This window comes from Synchiropus splendidus, chromosome 8 (assembly GCF_027744825.2).
Source record: "Synchiropus splendidus isolate RoL2022-P1 chromosome 8, RoL_Sspl_1.0, whole genome shotgun sequence".
NCBI lineage: Eukaryota > Metazoa > Chordata > Actinopteri > Syngnathiformes > Callionymidae > Synchiropus > Synchiropus splendidus.
Genome location: NC_071341.1, coordinates 14,701,995 through 14,721,970, shown reverse-complemented (window position 1 = coordinate 14,721,970; position 19,976 = coordinate 14,701,995). Strand labels below are relative to the sequence as shown.

Below are 19,976 nucleotides of genomic sequence, written 5' to 3'. Positions count from 1 at the left end.
CACTTTTATGACTGAAAAATATATTTTTATACACTGTTTTGAAGTTTTAGTCATGAATGCGTTGAATCTGACATCGGCTTGAAAACCAAACTGGTTCTGCGTGACTGTTCTCCAAGTCCAATTCTCAACAAACAAAGCAGAACAGCGCCGTCCTCAGCAGCGGTTTGCACACTGAGCATTACATACAGGCTTAACAGAGAGTAAATATTTAACCTTCTGAGGAAAAAGCAATTCTTGGAAAACCAGACACTGATACAGTGTTGGTTAAAAATAAGCCAGATTAAACCAAAGGCAAGGGGAAAACAGTAATTTAGCGCGGCATTAAAAGGGATTAGAGAACGTTGAAGAAAATCTTGTGATGGCTTGCAATTTTCTTGTTTACCAGCGTCATTGAAAAGCGTGCCGCTACTCTATCTATGAGAAATAGCATCTTTGATGGATGTTATAGTCAAGCAGAAATGCCGTCTCACTAAGCTTCTCAGTTTTTTGGCCTCATTCTATCACTTCTCGCTGCGCTTGGCGGCTCATATAAATGAGGGGAAAATGCAGCATCGCGTTTTCTTTGTGCTATTTTAGCATGTAAATGAGTAGTTTGACTCGTATGCTTTCTTTTCTTTTCCAATTAGGCTTCCTGCTCGCCGCATATCATCAGTTGTGTTCTGTAATAAACGACGGAGAGTCGTTTCACTGCAGATTCACAATGAAGAAATGGGTGTATAATGTGTTGCAAACATTTGCTACTTTGGATTGATGGAGTTATTGATTCATGTGCTGCCAATTCAGCACCCTCTGTGAGTCACTGCTTTCAGGTCTGTTTGGCTTAATGTCCCGCCGCCGCTGACCGTATTTGTGGTTCGGGTTGGACTTTCTCGGTGCGCAGACCGGGCCTGTAATGGCTCTGCTGGGACAGAGTGAAAGTGCTTCTTCAGCGCTCATTAATGGAGCGAATTGAACAGGTCTCCTGGACTGGAGTTGTAATGAGGGTCTCCCGCTCTCACGTCCCCCGCCTCCCACATCCGTCCATTGTTCACCTGCAGTTTGAGTCAAAGCCGAGCGGTAATTGTATCGCCCTGACCCGCTTTTGGTTTTTATTTTGTCGCAGAGGCCTGCTCTTTATTGGGTGCAGGAATCCCTCAGGTTGTAAAAAGCCCGGCCGCCCCTCCTCCCATACCTAGGGACAGGGGTGCTGCCTGCCTCCCTTGCAGCGATCAATATGCCACTGTCGTTAACTGGATTTGTTGCTTTGGCTCTTGCTTATGAGGCAGCAATTAGAGTGTGAAGTGGCAAGGCCAGGGTATGGGGGGCTACGGCCACGCAAGGACTGGCCTTGGGGGATGGAAATGTCAGATGTGCAAAGCCAGTTTCATTAAGGCCTGAAGAGACTACAGCAATCCATACTGTCTGTGTAATTCATTCAGCCCAGTCGTGCCTATGGGGGATGAGAGAGCTGGAATTATTTGTGTGGGACAGTTAGCAAACACTGAACGAGGTCACAGGTTGCAAGTGGTGCTGGGCAGCGTCTCTGAAATCCACTTACATGCCGTGGAATCCACTTAATGCATGTGCCTCCATTGTTTTATTACCAGAAGGTGTCGGTGTTTTCAAGCAGAGTGAACTCGACTTATATGGTTCGATCAACATAAATAGTAGCACAAACGCCGCCCTGACCTGAGGAGGCCTTGACTCCTCTAACCTCAGAAGATGGTCTGTGTTATCCTTAAAGACTTGTTGAGAGGTGGCGCCTCAATAAGCGCATGCTGAGCGTATTGAGATTTGATGGTAGCACCGAGTTGTTGTGATGGGCAACCCATTGAATTCAGTGCTTTGATAGAGGCGCGCCATTCCACTGTTGACTTCCACCGCTGTCAATGCTTTTACCTTGATATCTTGACATGACCCGCGACTACATCAAAGTCAGTTCAACATAAATGTCTCTGCTGCCCAGCAACAATCCCTGAGTCTTTTCATTGGGGACCAATGGCTCAGTAGGTCATTGAGGAGCCCCAGGAGTCTTTGAGGGAATGGATGCGAAGCTGTCTCAGGTAAGGAAGTGGACATAGATAAAGGTTGAAATGAGTGAAACTTGGATTCCCCAACAATAATAAAGGCTGTTGTCTGTTATTTCAATGGGCTGCTTTATCTAGATAAATAGTCAAGCTGTGCTGAGAGGAAAATTCCAAGGGACTGACTCTTCATCTTCTTAAAGGAGTTCCCAAGAGAACCTAGAAAAACACTTGGTAAAGCCTCCCTGCCTTTGTTTGACCATCGTGTAATAGAAAAGCACTCAGAAAGCACAGACCTCCACCCAAGCTGTTCATTCCCACCCATATATATTTTTATCCAGTATTATTGACCATTTATTTTACCGACTTACGACCTGCTCGACTTCCGTCCACCCGTACTTGTGACCACAACCAGCCTTTTTTTTTTTTTAGTCAATGGCATCCCAGCATCTCACTCTCACAAACCCATCTACCACTACAGTAGTACCTATAACCCTCGCGTCGACTATTTTGAACAGCATTCAATTTACATCCAATCTGACTTACGACCGTTTGGTTGGAACCGATCCCGTTCGTAAGTCGGATGTTACTTGTAGTGACGTTGGGAAGTGGACTTTTGCGTTCTATACTGATGCCACAGGCCACATAGGCATTTCAGTGGAAGACATTGTGCACCCCATTTTGGAATGGGAGGCGTGGGAAGATGCTGTACAAAGAATGTCACTTGCCCTGTAATCCCTATGTGGCTCTCCACCTTACTTAAGGTGCCACTGAAACGCTGGGCCATTTGAGGGGCTTTAAATAGTGACTGACAGGTGTAGGACAGGAAGGGTGCCATCCCATTGCTAACATAACTCCAAGCAGTCTTTCTTTTACGTGACATACTACCTATGGCGTCAGGACAAAGCCTAATGCTTCAATATGCAACGCTGAAGGCTTCCTTTGGTGCCAGCATAGGACGCGCAATTGACTCTATTTTACTAATAGACAACAAAACACTGATATCAACTCTTTGTTGGGGGTTATAATCAGATTTGAATCTTTTTTTTTTTCATATCGATTTTGCTCTCTGCCACAGTGTGTACTGTCAGTCTCATGTGTTTGTCAGTTTTCCTGTTAGACATCTTGTTGTGATGCTTGTTGTGTTGCTGTCAGCCTCGAAGTGTGTGTGTGTGTGTGTGTGTGTGTTTAGGCTGGTGAACTCATCCCTGAAAATAATTGTGGGCCAGCATGGACATGTCAACCATCCACTGTCAGACAGATCACTCATCTGTGATTTTATGGCACTGTCTGGGGGGGGCGTCAGCATCTGTATGTCCCTCAACCCCGCAAGGGTCATCATGCCCCTGCTGCCGTCAGAGGAAGGGGAGCCCCTAATGCACCGTTTGAGGTTGACTCTGACCCGGGGCGCTAAATCACTTTCCATTTTGGGGGACAATTAAAGTTGAACCACTGACTGCAATTGATTCTGTCGATAGCACTCAGCTCGAAGGGGAGGAGCCTCAGCTGATGGCTTCTCTGTCGACCTGACGGTTTTGTTTTTCTGTCCAGCGTCTGACACTATTTCTTTTGGTTGTGCCTTTTTGTAGCATCCGACATCAGCTAGTGGGTCCCTTTAATTTAAATCCCAATGAACCTGGTTTGATGAACGACAGGAAACACATCCTTGTTTACGGTGTTTGTAGCTCGCCGCCGAAGGAAGAGCCCACACTGATAAAGAGGTTGGTGAGCCAGTCGCAGAACACTTCCGTGGATTCCTCCCTTCAGGAACTCGAGTATTCGCTCCTCACTCATTAGCAGCGTCTGTCCATCGCTCAGCGAGCCAAACTGTTTACTCTGCACTGTCATGGCGCTGCCTCGCACCCTGTTATCAAGGTCTGCCCGAGGTGAGGTGTGACGCTGGTGATGAGTTTCAAACGGAGGCCGAGCTGCTGAAACTAGGCCAGCTAATTAGCCGCAGCGTGTTTTCCGTGTTGTGGGGGCTTTCCAAATCAGACAGACGCGATAAAGAGTTTGGGGGAGTCGCACCATGACATCATGTTTACTCTAGACAGCAGCTGGCGTGGGAAGGGCTGGTTCAACAGACTGGAATGACTGTCAAACGCTTGCTGAAAACTTTACAGAATAACTGACTGCTTTTTTAACAGAATATTTTAGTCATTTAATTCAGTACCAGTTTCTTTAAACATACAGTGGTACCTCGTTTCTCGACCACAATCCGTTCCAGACGGCCGTTCCTGAAGCGATTTGTTCGAAACCGGAATCGATTTTCCCCATTACAATGAATGGAAAAAGAAATAATGCGTTCCAAGCCTTAAAACAGGCTTTTGTAGGAGTGAATGTAGAGTGTGTGCTGCAGGTGCGCTGTTCCTCTATGTGTGTGGCCGCTGCATGTGGGAGGGGTTGCCGAGTGAGTGACGTCTCTCCAGAAGTGAAGAGGTGCCCGGTGCGTGTCCAGCTCTGAATGTGCACTTCTGTGCAGTTTGGCTGTGACAAAGTCATAAACCAAGTCACGCTCTGTCCCAGACTCGCCTCATCCCTGTCCCAGCCCACAACAGGACATCAAACCCTGGAGTGAGCTCCAGCCTCGGAGGTGTGGAGAGCGAGCTCCTCCCCTGTGACACTCTACCACGGTCCAGTGTGGAGACAGGAAAGGTTTTACACCTCAATATGAAGAACAAACAGTCAGTAAATGTAGCTAACGGGACACGTCTGCATGCAGAGGCTGCGTTATACACAATAACAAAGTGCATCGTGGGTCAGCTGATCGGTCCGCGCATGTTATGTTTTATCCAGCTTTTTTCAGGGGCGTTCGAATTCTGTATTTTCGTTCAAAATCAGAAGCAAAAAATCTCAAAATTTTTGTTCGAACCCCGATTTGTTCGAAGTCCAGGATGTTCGAAAACCGACGTACCACTGTATTTCCTTAACTTAAGAATAATTGTTATTACCAGCAAACAATTGAGTCAATTGTATGCTAAAAACATTTTCCCCATATTAATTGGGAAATTATTGTAACAAGTTTTCTGTCATTTCAAATATTTTCCTAGTGTTCATTGACTTAGATTTAGAGTATTTGAAATAAAAAAAAAAATGATATTTAGGTTGTAGTACATATGTAATGTTTTTTTCTATTAACAATGTAATAAACACAAGAATAATTTAAATACCTGTCAATGTCAATGCAAATTGCTCCAAATGTGGTGTTTATGGTGTATGTCCTCTGATGCGTCATCTTTTAATGAAATGGTCACATAGTTTCGACTTTTTAGGTCGCAATGGTGCAGACAGAATGATGACATCACGACTTATTAAACTAATTTTAATCTCCGTTATAGTCTTTGCAGCCCTAAATTACTCACACATTTTGTTTGTTTTCTTACCAATAATGTTAACAATGTTTAGCTTTTAGCATGTTGTTGAGCCTCATCAGTGCCTCTGAGGTTCTTCTGAATATTTTTGACAGTATCGGTTATGTTGGGTTGTTGGAGTAAACCAATGGCTGCATGAGGAAAACATTGCTCTGCTCACTCTGGTGTTAACAACAAGTCGCTAGTTAACTCAGCTTTTGTGCAATTTTTTTTTTCAGCGACTTGCAGCCGTAATAATGTATTAGACAGATAAATAATGGAAAAATATTTTAAATTCTGTTCTACTCGAACAACATTAGGAAGAGGAATCTTAAAAGCGACCTCTGTGAGCTACAACATACAGGAGTTCAATAGTGTATTTTCACAAGCAATACTTAATATTGCGCGCTCACAACAGAAGCTCATTGTGACTTGTTACTGCTGTATGCTGTCTGATCATGTCTGAAGCCCAAATTGTGCCCAGCTGCTCACTGGAGCCAAAGATGAGTGTGAAAGTCTGCAGCGGAAGAGTCGGCGCGAAACATCCCTGGAGACATCCCCACTTCTCTGCCTTTTTATACTCACTTCAAAGTAAAAATAATAATAAACTCTTAAAGGAACTAGGCTGCGCCTTCAACCTGGGATTCTAGTTTTGGCAAAATAACCGAAATTACCAGAGATGGCTCGTCCAGTTCTGATGGTGGCCTGGTGGAAGGAGTTTCTTAAAGCTGGTCCCACATCAAACGAGAACTTTTCTTGAAGCAGGAACGCTGATTTCCATTTCAAGTTGTGGGTGCTGAGTCCCCAGTTGGGAATGTACTGGTGCCCAACTGGAAACCCAAGAGTGGAAATAATAGACGTCCCGTGCACATTTATAGTATGTATTAATTTAAATGAAGAAAGATGGCATACCAAACTTTCTACTGCGGAACTTGATATGGCAATAAGGTGGTTTGCTCTCTCCAGGTCGGTGGAGAGTTCTTGCCCCAAGTGGTGGAGTTTAAGTATCTCAGGGTCTTGTTCTCGAGTGAGGGAAATGGGGAGCGTGAGATTGATAGACGGCTTGGTGCAGCGGCAGCAGTGATGCGGTCGCTGTATCGGACCGTCGTGGTGAAGAGGGAGCTGAGTCACAAGACGAAGCTCTCGATTTACCGATCGATCTACGTTCCCACCCTCACCTATGGTCACGAGCTTTGGGTAATGACCGAAAGGATGAGGTCGCGGATACAAGCGGCTGAGATGAGTTTCCTCCGCAGGGTGGCTGGGTGCACCCTTAGAGATAGGGTGAGGAGTTCGGTCATCCGGGAGGAGCTCAGGGTGGAACCGCTGCTCCTCCACGTCGAGAGGAACCAGCTGAGGCGGCTCGGGCATCTGATCCGGATGCCCCCTGGACGCCTCCCTGGGGAGGTGTTCCGGGCATGTCCTATCGGGAGGAGACCCCGGGGAAGACCCAGGACTCGCTGGAGAGATTATGTCTCCGGTCTGGCCTGGGAACGCCTCGGGATCCCCCGGGAAGAGATGGAGGAGGTTTGTGCGGACCGGGAAGTTTGGGCTTCCTTGCTCCGAATGCTGCCTCCGCGACCTGACTCCAGATAAGCGGCAGAAGAAGGTGAAGGTGAATTTGATATCGCTTTTTTTTTCTCCTCAAGTGACCGTGATCCTGTTCTGGAACGTTATAGTCTTCGTCAGCACACTATGTGTTTGAATATGTGGCTTTCAGTGCGAGCCAGGAATGTAAAAAAACTCATCAGCTACTGACTGCTTCTTCTATTTGAACCAGCGGAAAGGGATCCCGAAAAATCCCAAAGCCAAAGAGGAGGGAATGGTTTTTCTTATTTGGCCAGCGCTTTCGTTGTCGGAGATGTAGTCATCCTTCGATAACCGAGGAAAGAAATAACAGGGGGAAATCCACAAAGTTAAAAACCATGTTATTATTTGTGTGTATTTTAAATCTTTAAAAACCACCCCCACACTATTATAAACCTTTCCCACGCTCTTCGTTCCTGAAGCATGAACGGGAGTCTCACCATCTCTATAATAGCTAGCATGTTCCGCCGATGCTACCAAAATACCAAATACCAAAACGTTCCGAAGACTTCGCAATGCAATGGCATGTGGTTTTGATTGAATCTACTTTACAAATCCAAAAAGTAAAATATCTATCGGCCAAAAAACAAGGAAGGGATCGCTGTCTTCACGTAATGCTCGTGGCTAGCAACGGCTGGCCTGTGCTGGTATGTTTGTGGTGAGACAGAAACACGAGTGGTTGACGCTGCACTAATGAAACGTGGTGCTGTATATTTTAATAACTAATTACGCTAATGCAGCTGCTATAAGTAGCTGGTGTCCTACTTTCTCGTATCACGCTGGCTAAAAACACAGTTTCCTGTATGTCTTCACAAATGCAATGAAATACTTCCTAACAGTATGTCGCCGAAAAAGAAACAGCTGAACTGAACTCTGGAAAAATAATCCCCGCTTTTGCAACATTGGATACGACCCATCCCCTCCTCGCGCCCCCCCACCCCCATCTCACTTCCTGAGGAGAGAGACAATTCGATGCATTGCACTCTGCTGATAGAAGCTTCTCTCCACACAGAGCTCAGGTGTCATGTCCTTCCTACTTTCTCCATCTGCCCGAGCTCCTCTGTAAGCCCCTCTGAGGGAGTATCAGCCGTGGAGTCAGAGTTTCACATGTGTTATTCCGACTTCCATTAAATGTTTTACTGCCAAAAGTGAAACTGCTTCCCCAAACGTCTGGGCCCTTGAACGTTTCATATTTGAAATTCAAGACTATAAACGGGGTTCTAGACGCTGACGTGGGAGGAGATGACAGCTTTTCTTCCTGAACTTTATAGCCATTCCAAGAGTTCCAATAAAAACCGGCCACTTTTAATCCACCAAAGGAAGGTTCAGCTTCGTGTTCTCACTGCTCCACTGTTCTCCTCTGTTAACTGTAATGGTATTAAAAGCATCTGGAGGTTCCCCTCTCTCTTCCAGGTTAGCTGGGAATGTACTAACATCTCACCGTGTATTTAAGAGGTACCTGAGTAGAGTGACCAATTGAAGTTGTGGATCACGTCAGCTGAGAATGAGGGGGACAGAATTGTGTCAAGGGGACTTGGTCATTCTGTGTTTTCACTTGACAACTCAAGCGTAATTTGTCAGCAGGTTTGCAACAAAAATAACTTGAATATAACTTGGAATATATTGGGACGTGAAATGAGGAGGCACTGTTCGAAGTGACAGCAACCACCATGACTTTTGAAGAAATTACTGAAAGACAAAGATCAGTTTTTTCTTTCCCTGTTTGAGAAGCTCCTTCATTGTAGGAGACTCAGCATAGAGCTAGTAGACAGGAGCTAGTAGCGAAAAAGCTTTATTGGGGGCACATCGATCAGGCAACACAGTGACATCCGTGTACCAGGGTGGGACAGAATTCAAGTTCCTGCGTTGTTGACGCATTAGGCTTTCAATTTAAGCAACGTTTCCTGATGCTTAGGATGAAATGCAGGGATGACGCTACTTGAAGCTCATTGTTGCAAATGTACACTGGGGGAGCAACGATTTATTAAATTATTTGCAGAAGTCATTTGTCGATCGGCAGTGATGTCATTTTTCTCAAGGAGGGAGGCTATGTGACTGCCACGACCCAAAACATCAAAAGCATGTGACCATTTCACAAAGACACATCAAAGGACACATACGTTTTGCACTACATTTTGAGCAATTGAAATTCAAATCTTTAAACAACATCTAGCACTATACTAATGTCTACAACACTACAATAAGACATGTAGTCGGTTACTAGTCGACGATCAAAATACCGATAATCGGTAGTTGTAGCCCTTACGTGTACCAAGGAGGAGGGGAGGGGGACCATTGGATTCATTTGAGACTCGTATTGTGTCAACATGCGATGAACAACAATGACGTCTGCGTCAACACTGTGCACAAAGTTCAACGTGGTGAGGAGGTCATCTCCACTAATGCTTAAGATACAAGGAGTGTTCACCTAGACCAAGAAGAGTTCAGAGAGTTTTCCACCCAACATGTAAGTTACAGCCTTTTTGCTTTCAAATAAAAGTTCAACATGCAATAGAGGATGCGGAAATTCCACTCCACTACTTGAAAAGTCCATTAGGCCTTGTGACCATCCTTCATAGTGAGGGGTTTGTCGCCGTATCGGTTGGTGATACTGGGTTTTGGAGAATTACAGGCTCAAAGGGCAAAAGAAGGAAGCATCCTTGAGGTAGAGACTTTTTTTAATAGTTGGCTTCTGAGAAAGTGATAATTCAGTGTGCTCCGATGTGTTTTTGAGTTATAAGTGTGCGGCGCTGCATGTGCACATTTATCTGTCACCGTGTTGGGTGGAATAGATTGGGTCCGCGCGCGCCTGCGTGGGTATCATTGCGCAGAGCAGAGCACAGCTTAATATCTATGTTTGACATGGGAGCCCATTAATAAGGGCCTGATCCAAGTCCTGTGACAGGACTGCTGACAGAGGGGGATCATGGGGAAGAATCATGCCCCTGCTGTGGGAGCCCAGGCTGCAGGTAGAGCCATTCCGCCTTCCCCAGGTGTCATTACGGATGCTGGGGAGGGAGCAAAAGAGGGAGGGCCGCAGCTGACATCTACATTAATCACCCCTCCACACCTCCCCCGCACCCACCTCCCGGTCCTAATCATCCCCGCGAAGAGACCAAACCTGGTAAGGGGATACTCAGCCATGAAAGATATCCAGCTAAGAGCTCCCCAAATACCGCTCAGATCTGATCATGAGTGATGCTGCTACCTGAACCTCTGACCTGGCACACAATTAAAAACACTTTCCTCTTCCTCCCCTGGACTCACGGGAGGAGCCGGCTTGCAGCGAGCGCGTGCTTCCCCGCTGTCACTCTTTGATTCATCGTTTGCATGTGAATTGCACCTTCGTTGCATGCCATTAGAATGCAGCAAATGTGTGCGCTGGAATGCGCGGTCCCCAAACCCCCCGAGTGTGTGGCTGCTGTGGTGCGCCTCGGATTGTCTCCCAGATATCGCGCTCTCCACTCCGAGACCCCCTATTGATCCTCAGCTGCGCTTTTATCTACAAAAAAAAAAAAAACAACAAGCAGCCCGCAGCACTTAGCCTTTAGATGAAAGATCCGTTCATATATCATTAACATAAAAAAAAAAATCAGAGGCTGCCGTAATTAAAGGAGTGCAACACTTCAGATCTGACTTAGGGGAGGTGGGTTGTCGGAGGGAGCCTGGAAGCAGCTGCAGAAGCTCTTCAAGAAGCCTATGGAAACGGCCATTACCGGATTTTGTTTGCTTCAGGAAGTGATGAGGCCACTGAAAATGTAATGGCAGCTTCATTGTTGATGGGCTCTGACTGGACTGGAATTGTTTTTTGGTCAATGCTCAGTTTTACGCACTCCAGAAGGTTGCTGGGTGAATTCCACCAGGGTTAGATGTTGCTTGAATTTGCTCTTGGCACAGAATCCAAACTGCTTAAATGTGTGTGCTTGTGATTTTTTTTTTACTTATCTTGCACTGTATGTGAATCGAACTTCACCTTGTTTCCTGACAGAATTTATGCAGATGCTGTACCAGTCCATTTGTGTTTCTTCAGAGTGAAAAAAAGTCAAAATATGAACAGTTGAGTTGAGTTTGAAGTAAACATGGGTCCATTTAATGCCCTGATGATATGGACAGGTGTCAATCAATCTCTCTCTCTCTCTCTCTCTCTCTCTCTCTCTCTCTCTATATATATATATATATATATATATATATATATATATATATATATATATATATATAAAAAACACAGAAAGGATTCAAACCTTCCCCAAGAAGCTTCAGTACCCCCTTAACACAATCTCCCAACTCCTGGATCCAAGTGCTACTGTATCTCTCAATGTTGAAAAGCATCCCATATCCAGACAGATCCGGATCACTCTCAAAATGGAATCATTTCTTCCTAAAAAATTCATCCAAATCTGCCCGTAACTTTTCAAGTTACTATGAACACAGACAGACCATCCAACACTGTGGAGAACATAAACTCCCTGGTGGAGGTGATAATGCTGACCGGCATTCAAAGCATGGCCTTTCACACAGAAGGCCAGTTCACCCAGTCACGATGTTGGCATGTAAACAGTGATGCACAGTAGACTTGTTTTGGTTTATATTTATGGTAGAATAATGAGGAGTTATCACAATATGTCGAGCAGATCTGTCGCTGCTCTAAAGTGGATATCCTAGAAATATCACTGTTTTACTTGACTAAAATTGATGAATGGCGATGACAGTGGGATCAGGGTCAGCAAACTTACTGGTTCCGAGTGTATTACTGAGTCTCCTAGTTGGCTACATGCACTGGGACTGGCGTGTCAGTCTCAACCTCGAGTTATTGCCTCACTGAAGTCACATGTGTGACCACAATCCGAGCCACAAGAAAACTTTAAAACTTAAAATGTATCATGACTCTCTTTTTGCAATTGAGAAACTGAATGAATAAAAGCACCAACCGATCAGTGGTTGTCACTTCCGTCACTCCTGTTACAAGGTCATACATGCCATCTGGTTCTCCTCCAGATTCTCAATAATATAAGGCTTGTCGCACTATGACTATAGACCTAGTCGATCGCCATCATATAGAGTTTCTGATTTTTTTTTGTCTGTCCCAAGTTGCCATTGTTGATTGTATTTACGCCAATCTGCCGCGACATCATTTACGTTACGACCTCATGACTTTCAGCTCACTTTCCAGCCAGTCGATGGCGGTGCTGAGACGGTGGCATTTCATTTCATTATATGCATCCAAACTAAATCCATCTTAAATCTTAATTTCAACCAACAACACACCCGAACATATTGGTAGGAATGCTGGTTTCACACTAAGTATATACCATAATTTTCGGACTATCGGACTTTCTGAACCCTGCGACTTATATAACGCTGCAATCGGATCTTTACACGCTCTAATCAGATTAAATCGGAGGCGATGAAACCGATGAATGCGTTGTTTTCACCTGTGTGTCAGCAGTTCCGGCAACAGAGCCGATCTCCTGGAGGTCTGGAGTCGAGAAGAAGTAGCTGCTGAGACGGGCTGTGGTGTCGTAACTTCGGGTACGCGGGCGAGAACAACGCATTTTGAGGGCTTCAATGTGAATAAAAGATGTGAGGAGTTCATGATTCAAGTTCAGATTGGACATTGTACATGAGTGTTTCTTGAGTCAATGTCGATGCTGGACCCCATTTTCAAAACTAGTTTTGAAAAGCGTTTTTAAACCGGGTGCACCACTGACCTTTCTACGGCGCAGACAGCACCTCTGCATCTGCGGCTTATAGACCGCTGCGGCTTATGTTTGAGCAAGATCTATTTCCCTTCTTAAATTCAGTGGGTGCACCGAATATTCCAGTGTGCTCTGAACGCTAGGTATTTCTTGTTTCTTGTACATGTTGTGCTTTACTTTGAGGAGTCATCATGAACAATGGCTTCTTCTTGAATCGCCGAGCGTCAATAACCACGTCACCGCAACATTCGGAAGGAGGTGAATCTTCATCAAATTGACCCCGACCTTTAAGCGCACGTCCCGCCGAACTCCGATCTGTTGACTTTGGGAATCAACTTGACCGAATGAGGGGAGGACAAAGATGGATGAGGCCGTGGGCAAACAATGTTTCTAATGAAACCCAGAATCCATGGGAGAGCAGATGGCAGCAGCAGAATAGTGGAGGATTACACAATTATTATCTTTAATTCAATACAAAACACATCTTTGCTCTAAAACCTGACGGCCGTCGTGCTCTGATTAGTTTAGGTCCAAACAAATGATCCGGGGGGTTCAGTGTGTGTGTGTGTGAGGGGGGGTGTCTTTTGTGCAAAAGTAATTGCACAAAAGAGTGATTTCTTATTACTCACCGTTTTTTCATGTCTTTGTTTTAATCTGTGTTGCTGTTCCGCTTGTTCCGACCCCGTGCATGGCTTCGCCCTCATTTGTGCGGCTTCACCCTGGTCCTCCCGTTCCCTGTTTCCTCATGAAGGATGTAATCGACCTGGAAAGCCCTGTTTGTTGCTCATATTTTGGATCCCGACTAAGACTGTGGCGCATCAAAAGCTTAGATTCGGCTAATAATCCGTCTCCGCCGCACCATTTCATTTGAATGTATCATGCCTCATCTTGAGTCAACACAGACTCCACTTTAATTAAAATAAATCCACATTCAGCTGATATTTAGGGGCCAGGAGGGAATATCTCCGCCTCGGATTGAAAATGGCGAGTAAAAGGTTTGCTTGGGGGAGAAATACACTCCACTTACTTTTCCGTCAATGAAGCCCTTCACCTCCTTGTTTATGTTGCAGCCAGGCTTTTCTTCTTACGAAAAGACCTTCCTCCAATTCGCCTTTTCTCCCCTTTATTTGTCTCTGGCCTTCACAAACACTGATGACACAATAAATTTCCCCCCGTGTGTCCAAGTGTGGTTTTTCGGTGGAATCTAGGGCGACGAGGAGAAGACGGCATTTGCATGCAGCTCACAAACATATTAAAATATGAAGACAAATCGTCCAGTCAACTGACAGCTGGCGAAGCGAGTGGGCTACGACAAACGTACAGCGTGTCGCCGCTTCTAGTGAGGGCGAGTTTGAACATGAAGTTTGACAAACAAACCAAAGAAGAAAGGGAAAAAAACACCCAGTCAAAGCTGTTATTAAAGTCGATAGATGTGGGTCCCTCTGCTAGAGCTCACCTTTTATTGGGAGAGTGGGGTTTTCACACGAACCTTCAGGGTGGATTCTTGAGGTCTTTGTCCTGAGTTCTGACATTGATCTTAATCACAGAAGGAGAAATTCAGCTTTCTTTTAACTACTGACAGAAGTCTGAAGGCATGTTGGAGCACTCTGAGAGGAAATATGAGGTGTAGAGCCATGACTTTAATATAAGGATTCCTGTGCGGGAGTTTTGGTGATCAGATCGCAATATTGCTTCACAGATGTCCAGGTTTTATAGCATACCGTAACATTCATTGTCCAGCTGGGATATGCAAGACAGATGTATCTTTATGTATGTGATGTTTGAGCTACGAACATGTTTGTAACTTCACTTTGAGTGTCAGTCGAAGATGTGCGGTTTCCGGTCCTACTGTAGGTGTGTGTGTTGACCGGTGATGGACTGGATACACAGCCTCCCCCGCGACCCAAATAAGAGAGTAATGAATCGATTTGGCCAGACAAGCGGATTCAGAGTGGTCAAAACTGAGTGCCAGATATTGGCGACTGCAATTTTGTGACGCTTCCAGGGGTGTTTTTGATGATGTCTTTTTAATTTGAGTGGTTTCATTTGGCTTAATCTGGTGATATTGATATTTAGAACAACTATGTTCTTTGAAGTAAAAGCTGTGATGTCAGAAGTGGATTTCCTTAGAGCTCCTGCTGTAGGAGCTTCGTGATTTTCAAGGACATTTTTGAAGACCAACCTTTGGGAAGGGACCGTGATGTTTGCTGAAGATGCAGTGATTTATATTATATAATCTTCCGCAGTAATAGAGGGAGCAAAGGTAATTGGGAAAGTAACAGAAAAGGCGAAGAGGAGAGTGCAGGCGAGGTGGAGCGACTCCAGAGTAGCAGCTAGAGAAGATAAGGATGTGACTTTAAAGGACAGTAGTTGTCTCCTCCATGATGAATGGTTTAGAGAGCAAAGCAAAGTCATTTTGACAGTAGATTTAAGCCAGCGAATGATTTAAAGTCAATGAAGAACCGTGACTATATGTGACTAACTGTAATGCAACAACATGGTCGCAGCTTCAGCACCTTTCCAGCAACACGCTTCCGTCCAAAGATAAAGTCCAAATATTTTTGCCATTAATGCACTTCCACACTAGATAAGGTACTGCAACTCTGCATCTCCAGTCTGCCATCTTGAGTTTCCACTAACTTTAGCTCCGTCCCCAGCAGAGTGACCGACTATTTTTCATGCGACTTTAGAGGTGGGAGGAGGCTGGAAATCAACATGGTGTAAATGTGCCTTTAGGAGAGTCAAAGATGATGATGGTGAGGTTGTAACTTGGAATAACTACTAAGGACAAGAAGTTTGGAGCCAAAGTTAGGGAGGTCAGAGGAGAGGTGAAACCAAGAGTGACCAAGAATGTTGGAGATGGAGACCCCAGGAAGAAGGTGAAGGAAGCCAACAGAGAGACACATGGTGATCCATATAGGTTAAGCAGGAACACTCCTGAAACACCAAATACTGATGCTCTTTGCGGCTAAAAACATGTCAAATGTAGACCCAGGAAACTGGCTTCTGCTCCCATATCATCTAACATCAGACTCCAATCCGAGTCCAAATGATTTCAAAGTGAGGTATAGCTCGTGGTGTCAAATCTATACTCATAAATACTGATATTTATAGGGCTCACGCCGGCACATCAACACATTTGAATGTTTTATTCGTCTCATCTATTCTCCCTCGTCCCTGTTTATTCAGGCTTGAAGTGGAACATTTATTTGCTCCGTATTTATGGCTCTGCCTTTTCAACATATGAGCGCGTGGGTGTTCTCTTTTGTCCACACCACCATAATTATTGATTCCGGATTGCACTTTTTTGTGTGTGTGTGTGCGTGAGATTTGGCGGTGATTCACTTTTATTCCGACGACTGTTAAATTTGTCAAATCTTCCCGACTGCGAGGTGGAAAGAACTGTGATGGAACGGTGCACTTTTACAGATTGATTTAGGAAATACAGCTGTGGCCCCCACCCGCCCGCGAGGCGCTGTTGCGGCTGCCACCAGTAGGGGGAGCTCACAGCTCACAGTGGTGCAGACAGGCGGCATCCAGGGAGAGGTTGCTGGGCAGTTGTGCCGACTCACCCCCCCCCTCTTCTCCTCCCCTCGGTGTGAACCTCACAGCCTGTGTCACCGCTGCTGAGTCCACTTACTTGATCTCGATTTGTCTTCGCTTTAATTGTGTCAGTTTTTCTTCCTCCCATTGGCCTTAAAAAGAAAGCAAATGCTCTGCACATGTGCTGCCGAGGAGTCAAAGAGGGACCCCTCCTCTCGCCCGGGTGCAGCCATCAGTCATTGATTCCTGACAGAGATCATATTTACCTCGATCTATTCAGCTTCCGTTTTGCAACTTGATGATGATGATAAGAAATCACTGCGTTATTATCAGGCATTATAAGCTAAACATGTTTCATGCAGCCATGTCCTTGGCCAAAATATATCATTTTAATGTAACTTTGAGATGATATAAAGTCAATATTAATCTGAAATAATCTAAAAATGGTGTGTCCATAATACCACATGCAGCGGCTTCACTGTGAATTAATTGTCTAAAGAGTATTTTGATGCAAAAAAGAGAGTCAGAATGGAGGATTATACATTTTATTCACCTTTAATCTGCTTGTATACTGACATCTAGACCAACAATTTATTACTTTTTTTTGTTACTTCCGCTCATTTAAGGTGCTATGGGTTTTCCTGTTTAGTGTTAATCTTTTATACCCTTAAATTTCTGATTCTATCATTCGTTTTGACACATTTTTGTGTCTATAAATGCATACATTCAGTCAACACTGACTGAGATGAAGACTTGTGTTTCTTAGCTGAGTCTGTTCTCTCTTTTGACACACTAAATTAGAAACACTGTGTTGTTTGGGTTCAAGCTGCATTTATTGATACACTTCCAAAATGTCGTGGATCGTTGTGATCTCCTCAGAAAGACATGGCTTGTGATGATCCAGGTCTGTCTGGTCTCCACTCAGAGTCCCTCTCCCTTCCCACCTTGAGTGTGTGAGGAGCGTGTCCGGCAGCGTCAGAGCGCAGGGCTGCGGGTTGTGCCGGCTGTGCGCAAACACCGTGCGCTCCTAGCGGCTGCTGTAACGAAGGCGCAGAGGGAGAAGCAGAAGATCTTGGAGCGACTTGTTCGCGATGGCCGCGCACATCTTCCTCCCCAGCTGAGCACATGGGTTGTCCGGACGCGGCTTGTGAGAGAAACTTTTTGGGGCGAGTGCGTGGAGGATTTCCAGCGAGAGCCATGTGTCCAACAGCGTGGAGCCGCTGAGACGAGACCGAGGAGGAGCACTTGTTCTTGAACTGGACTACAAACGCTCCAACAGTCATCGCGCAGTCGTTTTCCGCTGGATGGTTTGAACTGTTACCCGCCGAGAGGTCGCTCTTGCTGGATGTGATAACCCCGGGTCAGCGTCCGTTCATGGATCCTCTCCCTGTAGCGGGACTCCAGTCCGCGTAATAGCTGCTCATAAACACGGAATAGATCCACCGGACTTGTTTGCTGTATCCAACCTGCTGTGATTTCGTGGATTTGCCGTGGATGTTTAATATGCGAGGATGGGTCCGCTAGCGTTCGTGCTTGTCGGTGGATTACTGTACCTCCAAGTGGATGGTGAGTTTCTGCTCAGTTGCCTGTTGAAAAGTTAAATTCTGCTTCTGATTCTGGTGGATGTGGCTTTTCCTCACTTCAGAGCTGAAATGGACCGAAGTTCTGAATGAAATGTGCGGTTCTTTATCGCAGAAATAGAACCATTTAGAAGCATTTCTTCCTTAAAATTGACTTTTTATAGCTTAATAAATGAGACACTACTGTACAGGATTATGTTTTCTTCTCATACTGAAACACATTCATCATATATATATATATATATATATATATATATATATATATATATATATATATATATATATATATATATATATATATAAACAAGCACATGCCTATATTGAGACTCAGTGGTGGTGAAAATGTTTGTGGTTCTAATCATGATCATGTGAGAGGAAGGTATCCGCATTTTATTGATGGAAATTTATTTCGTTTCTAGTTTATAGCCTGTAGACTAACTGAGCCAGTGTCTGTATAAGGTTGACTAGAGTGGCTAAACGCTCAGAGGAGGACTCACCATGATTTTTTTTTAAGAGATTGTTGCTATTTTGGATAATCTCTGCGTCTGTCTATGGACACAAATGTTCTTGAGTGTCTGCCAGCAAGCCTTCCCGCACTGGAAATACATCTGGTGCTGTGGTGAGGGGTCACCAAAGTTGATTTTTTGTCACAAATGACTGTTCCCTCTTTCATGCTACAGACTGCCAGTGAATATATATCATCATGTTTATCGTAAATCCCTGTTTATATTAATGAAATAATCTGCGTAATTCAAGCGTTCTGCTCATGTGAACCTGGCAAACCAGTCGAAATTACACAACGCAAGTCTGAACCGTGACCTGCAGGTGAAATACATTTCATTCACTTTTCCAATGGGGGCACACCTTATTCGGCGCGTACAGCCAGACAAAGAGACGCTTTTGATGACAGAATGAGGAAATGCTTCTGCTCCAGTCCAGTCCTTCCATTCGCACAGTATTGTTGAGTGATGATGATGATTCACACGTGTTTGCTTTGCATTGTTTGCTTAACTAAGCAGCATGTAAAGCGCTGTATTTGTTGTTAGTAAATGCAAGATCCAGCAAAATCCCCTATTTCTTCTTCCTTTCTTCCACCTGTCAACTCCTGCTTTTGTTCTTCACAGCTGCAAGTTTTGAAGCTTTTTTTTTTTCCACTTCTCATGACGTCTCAAGGTAGCAAATCATGTCTCCGCTAATGGCGGGGTTTGAATATATTCTTTTTTTTTTACCTTTTAATGTCTTTCACAGTCAGTTGGGCCAAGCCCACTGGTTGCTAAGCAGTGGCTGATGGCATTGCTGGCTGCCCACAGGGAGAGGGTGCACATCTCCCCGGGAGTCAGTGGATCTTCCCAGTCATTTGCTTGCCTCCCCCCCTCCCAATAGGTCTCACCCATCACCCAGCCCAGAGGTAATCTGCGGGTCCTTGGAGAGGGAGGGGCTTCTTCTAAGAGTCCACTTAGGCAGACAAAAAGGTCTGGAGTTGTATTCTCTGGGCAGAGTAGCCAACAAAGCCGAGCCTTGTGAATGGCGTCAGTCAGTGTTTAGTGCACTGTGATTAATGCTGCGAGTGTGTAGGAGAGAGGAGAGGTGAGAGAATGAGTTGCGCCGGCTGTTTGGGAGATAAAGACGACACTACTTGAGGCAACCTGATGATAGACAACTTCATGGTCTGTGCACTGCCAGGAAAACCACATTTACTTTAAACAACATTATCTTTACAAGACTCCTAACATCCCATCCTCACTCCCATGGCATATTATACAGTATATTGGGAAAGTAGACTTTTGCGTCCTCTACTGACGCCAAAGGCAGCTTTTTTTTGTATTAGTTAGTTTTCAATTGACACACATATTCCGCCCTCTGTGGCATATCCTGACACCGTGGGCAGCACGTCACATGAAAGAAAGATGGAGGTTGAGGTTAGGTAAAACACAGGATGCCACTCCTTTCAATCTACGTGTAATAAGATGTCAATTACTATTTAAAGTCTCAGTCAAGGGTTATACTGTATATAGCAAGTGGCATCCAAAGTTATTCAGATTGATGTGTCCTGGAACTCTTCGAAAACCATTTTCATACTTGCGCTGCTGCCCAGTTAACTTCCTACCTGATCTCTTTTTAAAGATACATATTAAAACGAAGTGTCAACATTGAAACAAACAGACAACACATAACACATCATGGAGATAGACTTCAAGACGATGGTTTTTGCTGAGC

General features: G+C 44.8%; 1 protein-coding gene across 4 annotated transcripts in view; it reads left to right on the top strand.

The window, feature by feature from the left end:
• The window catches only part of robo2 (roundabout, axon guidance receptor, homolog 2 (Drosophila)), a 317,321-nt gene that overhangs the window by 122,950 nt on the left and 174,395 nt on the right, over positions 1 to 19,976 (top strand). Inside the window, exon 1 of one of the 4 annotated variants that reach the window (XM_053872787.1) lies at positions 17,109 to 17,745. The exons of the other annotated variants lie outside the window; for them this stretch is intronic. Within the exon in view, the coding sequence (XP_053728762.1) occupies positions 17,691 to 17,745 (55 nt within the window). The 5' untranslated portion in view covers positions 17,109 to 17,690. Of the gene's footprint in view, positions 1 to 17,108; positions 17,746 to 19,976 lie in introns of those variants that run through there. 4 annotated transcript variants of the gene reach the window in all.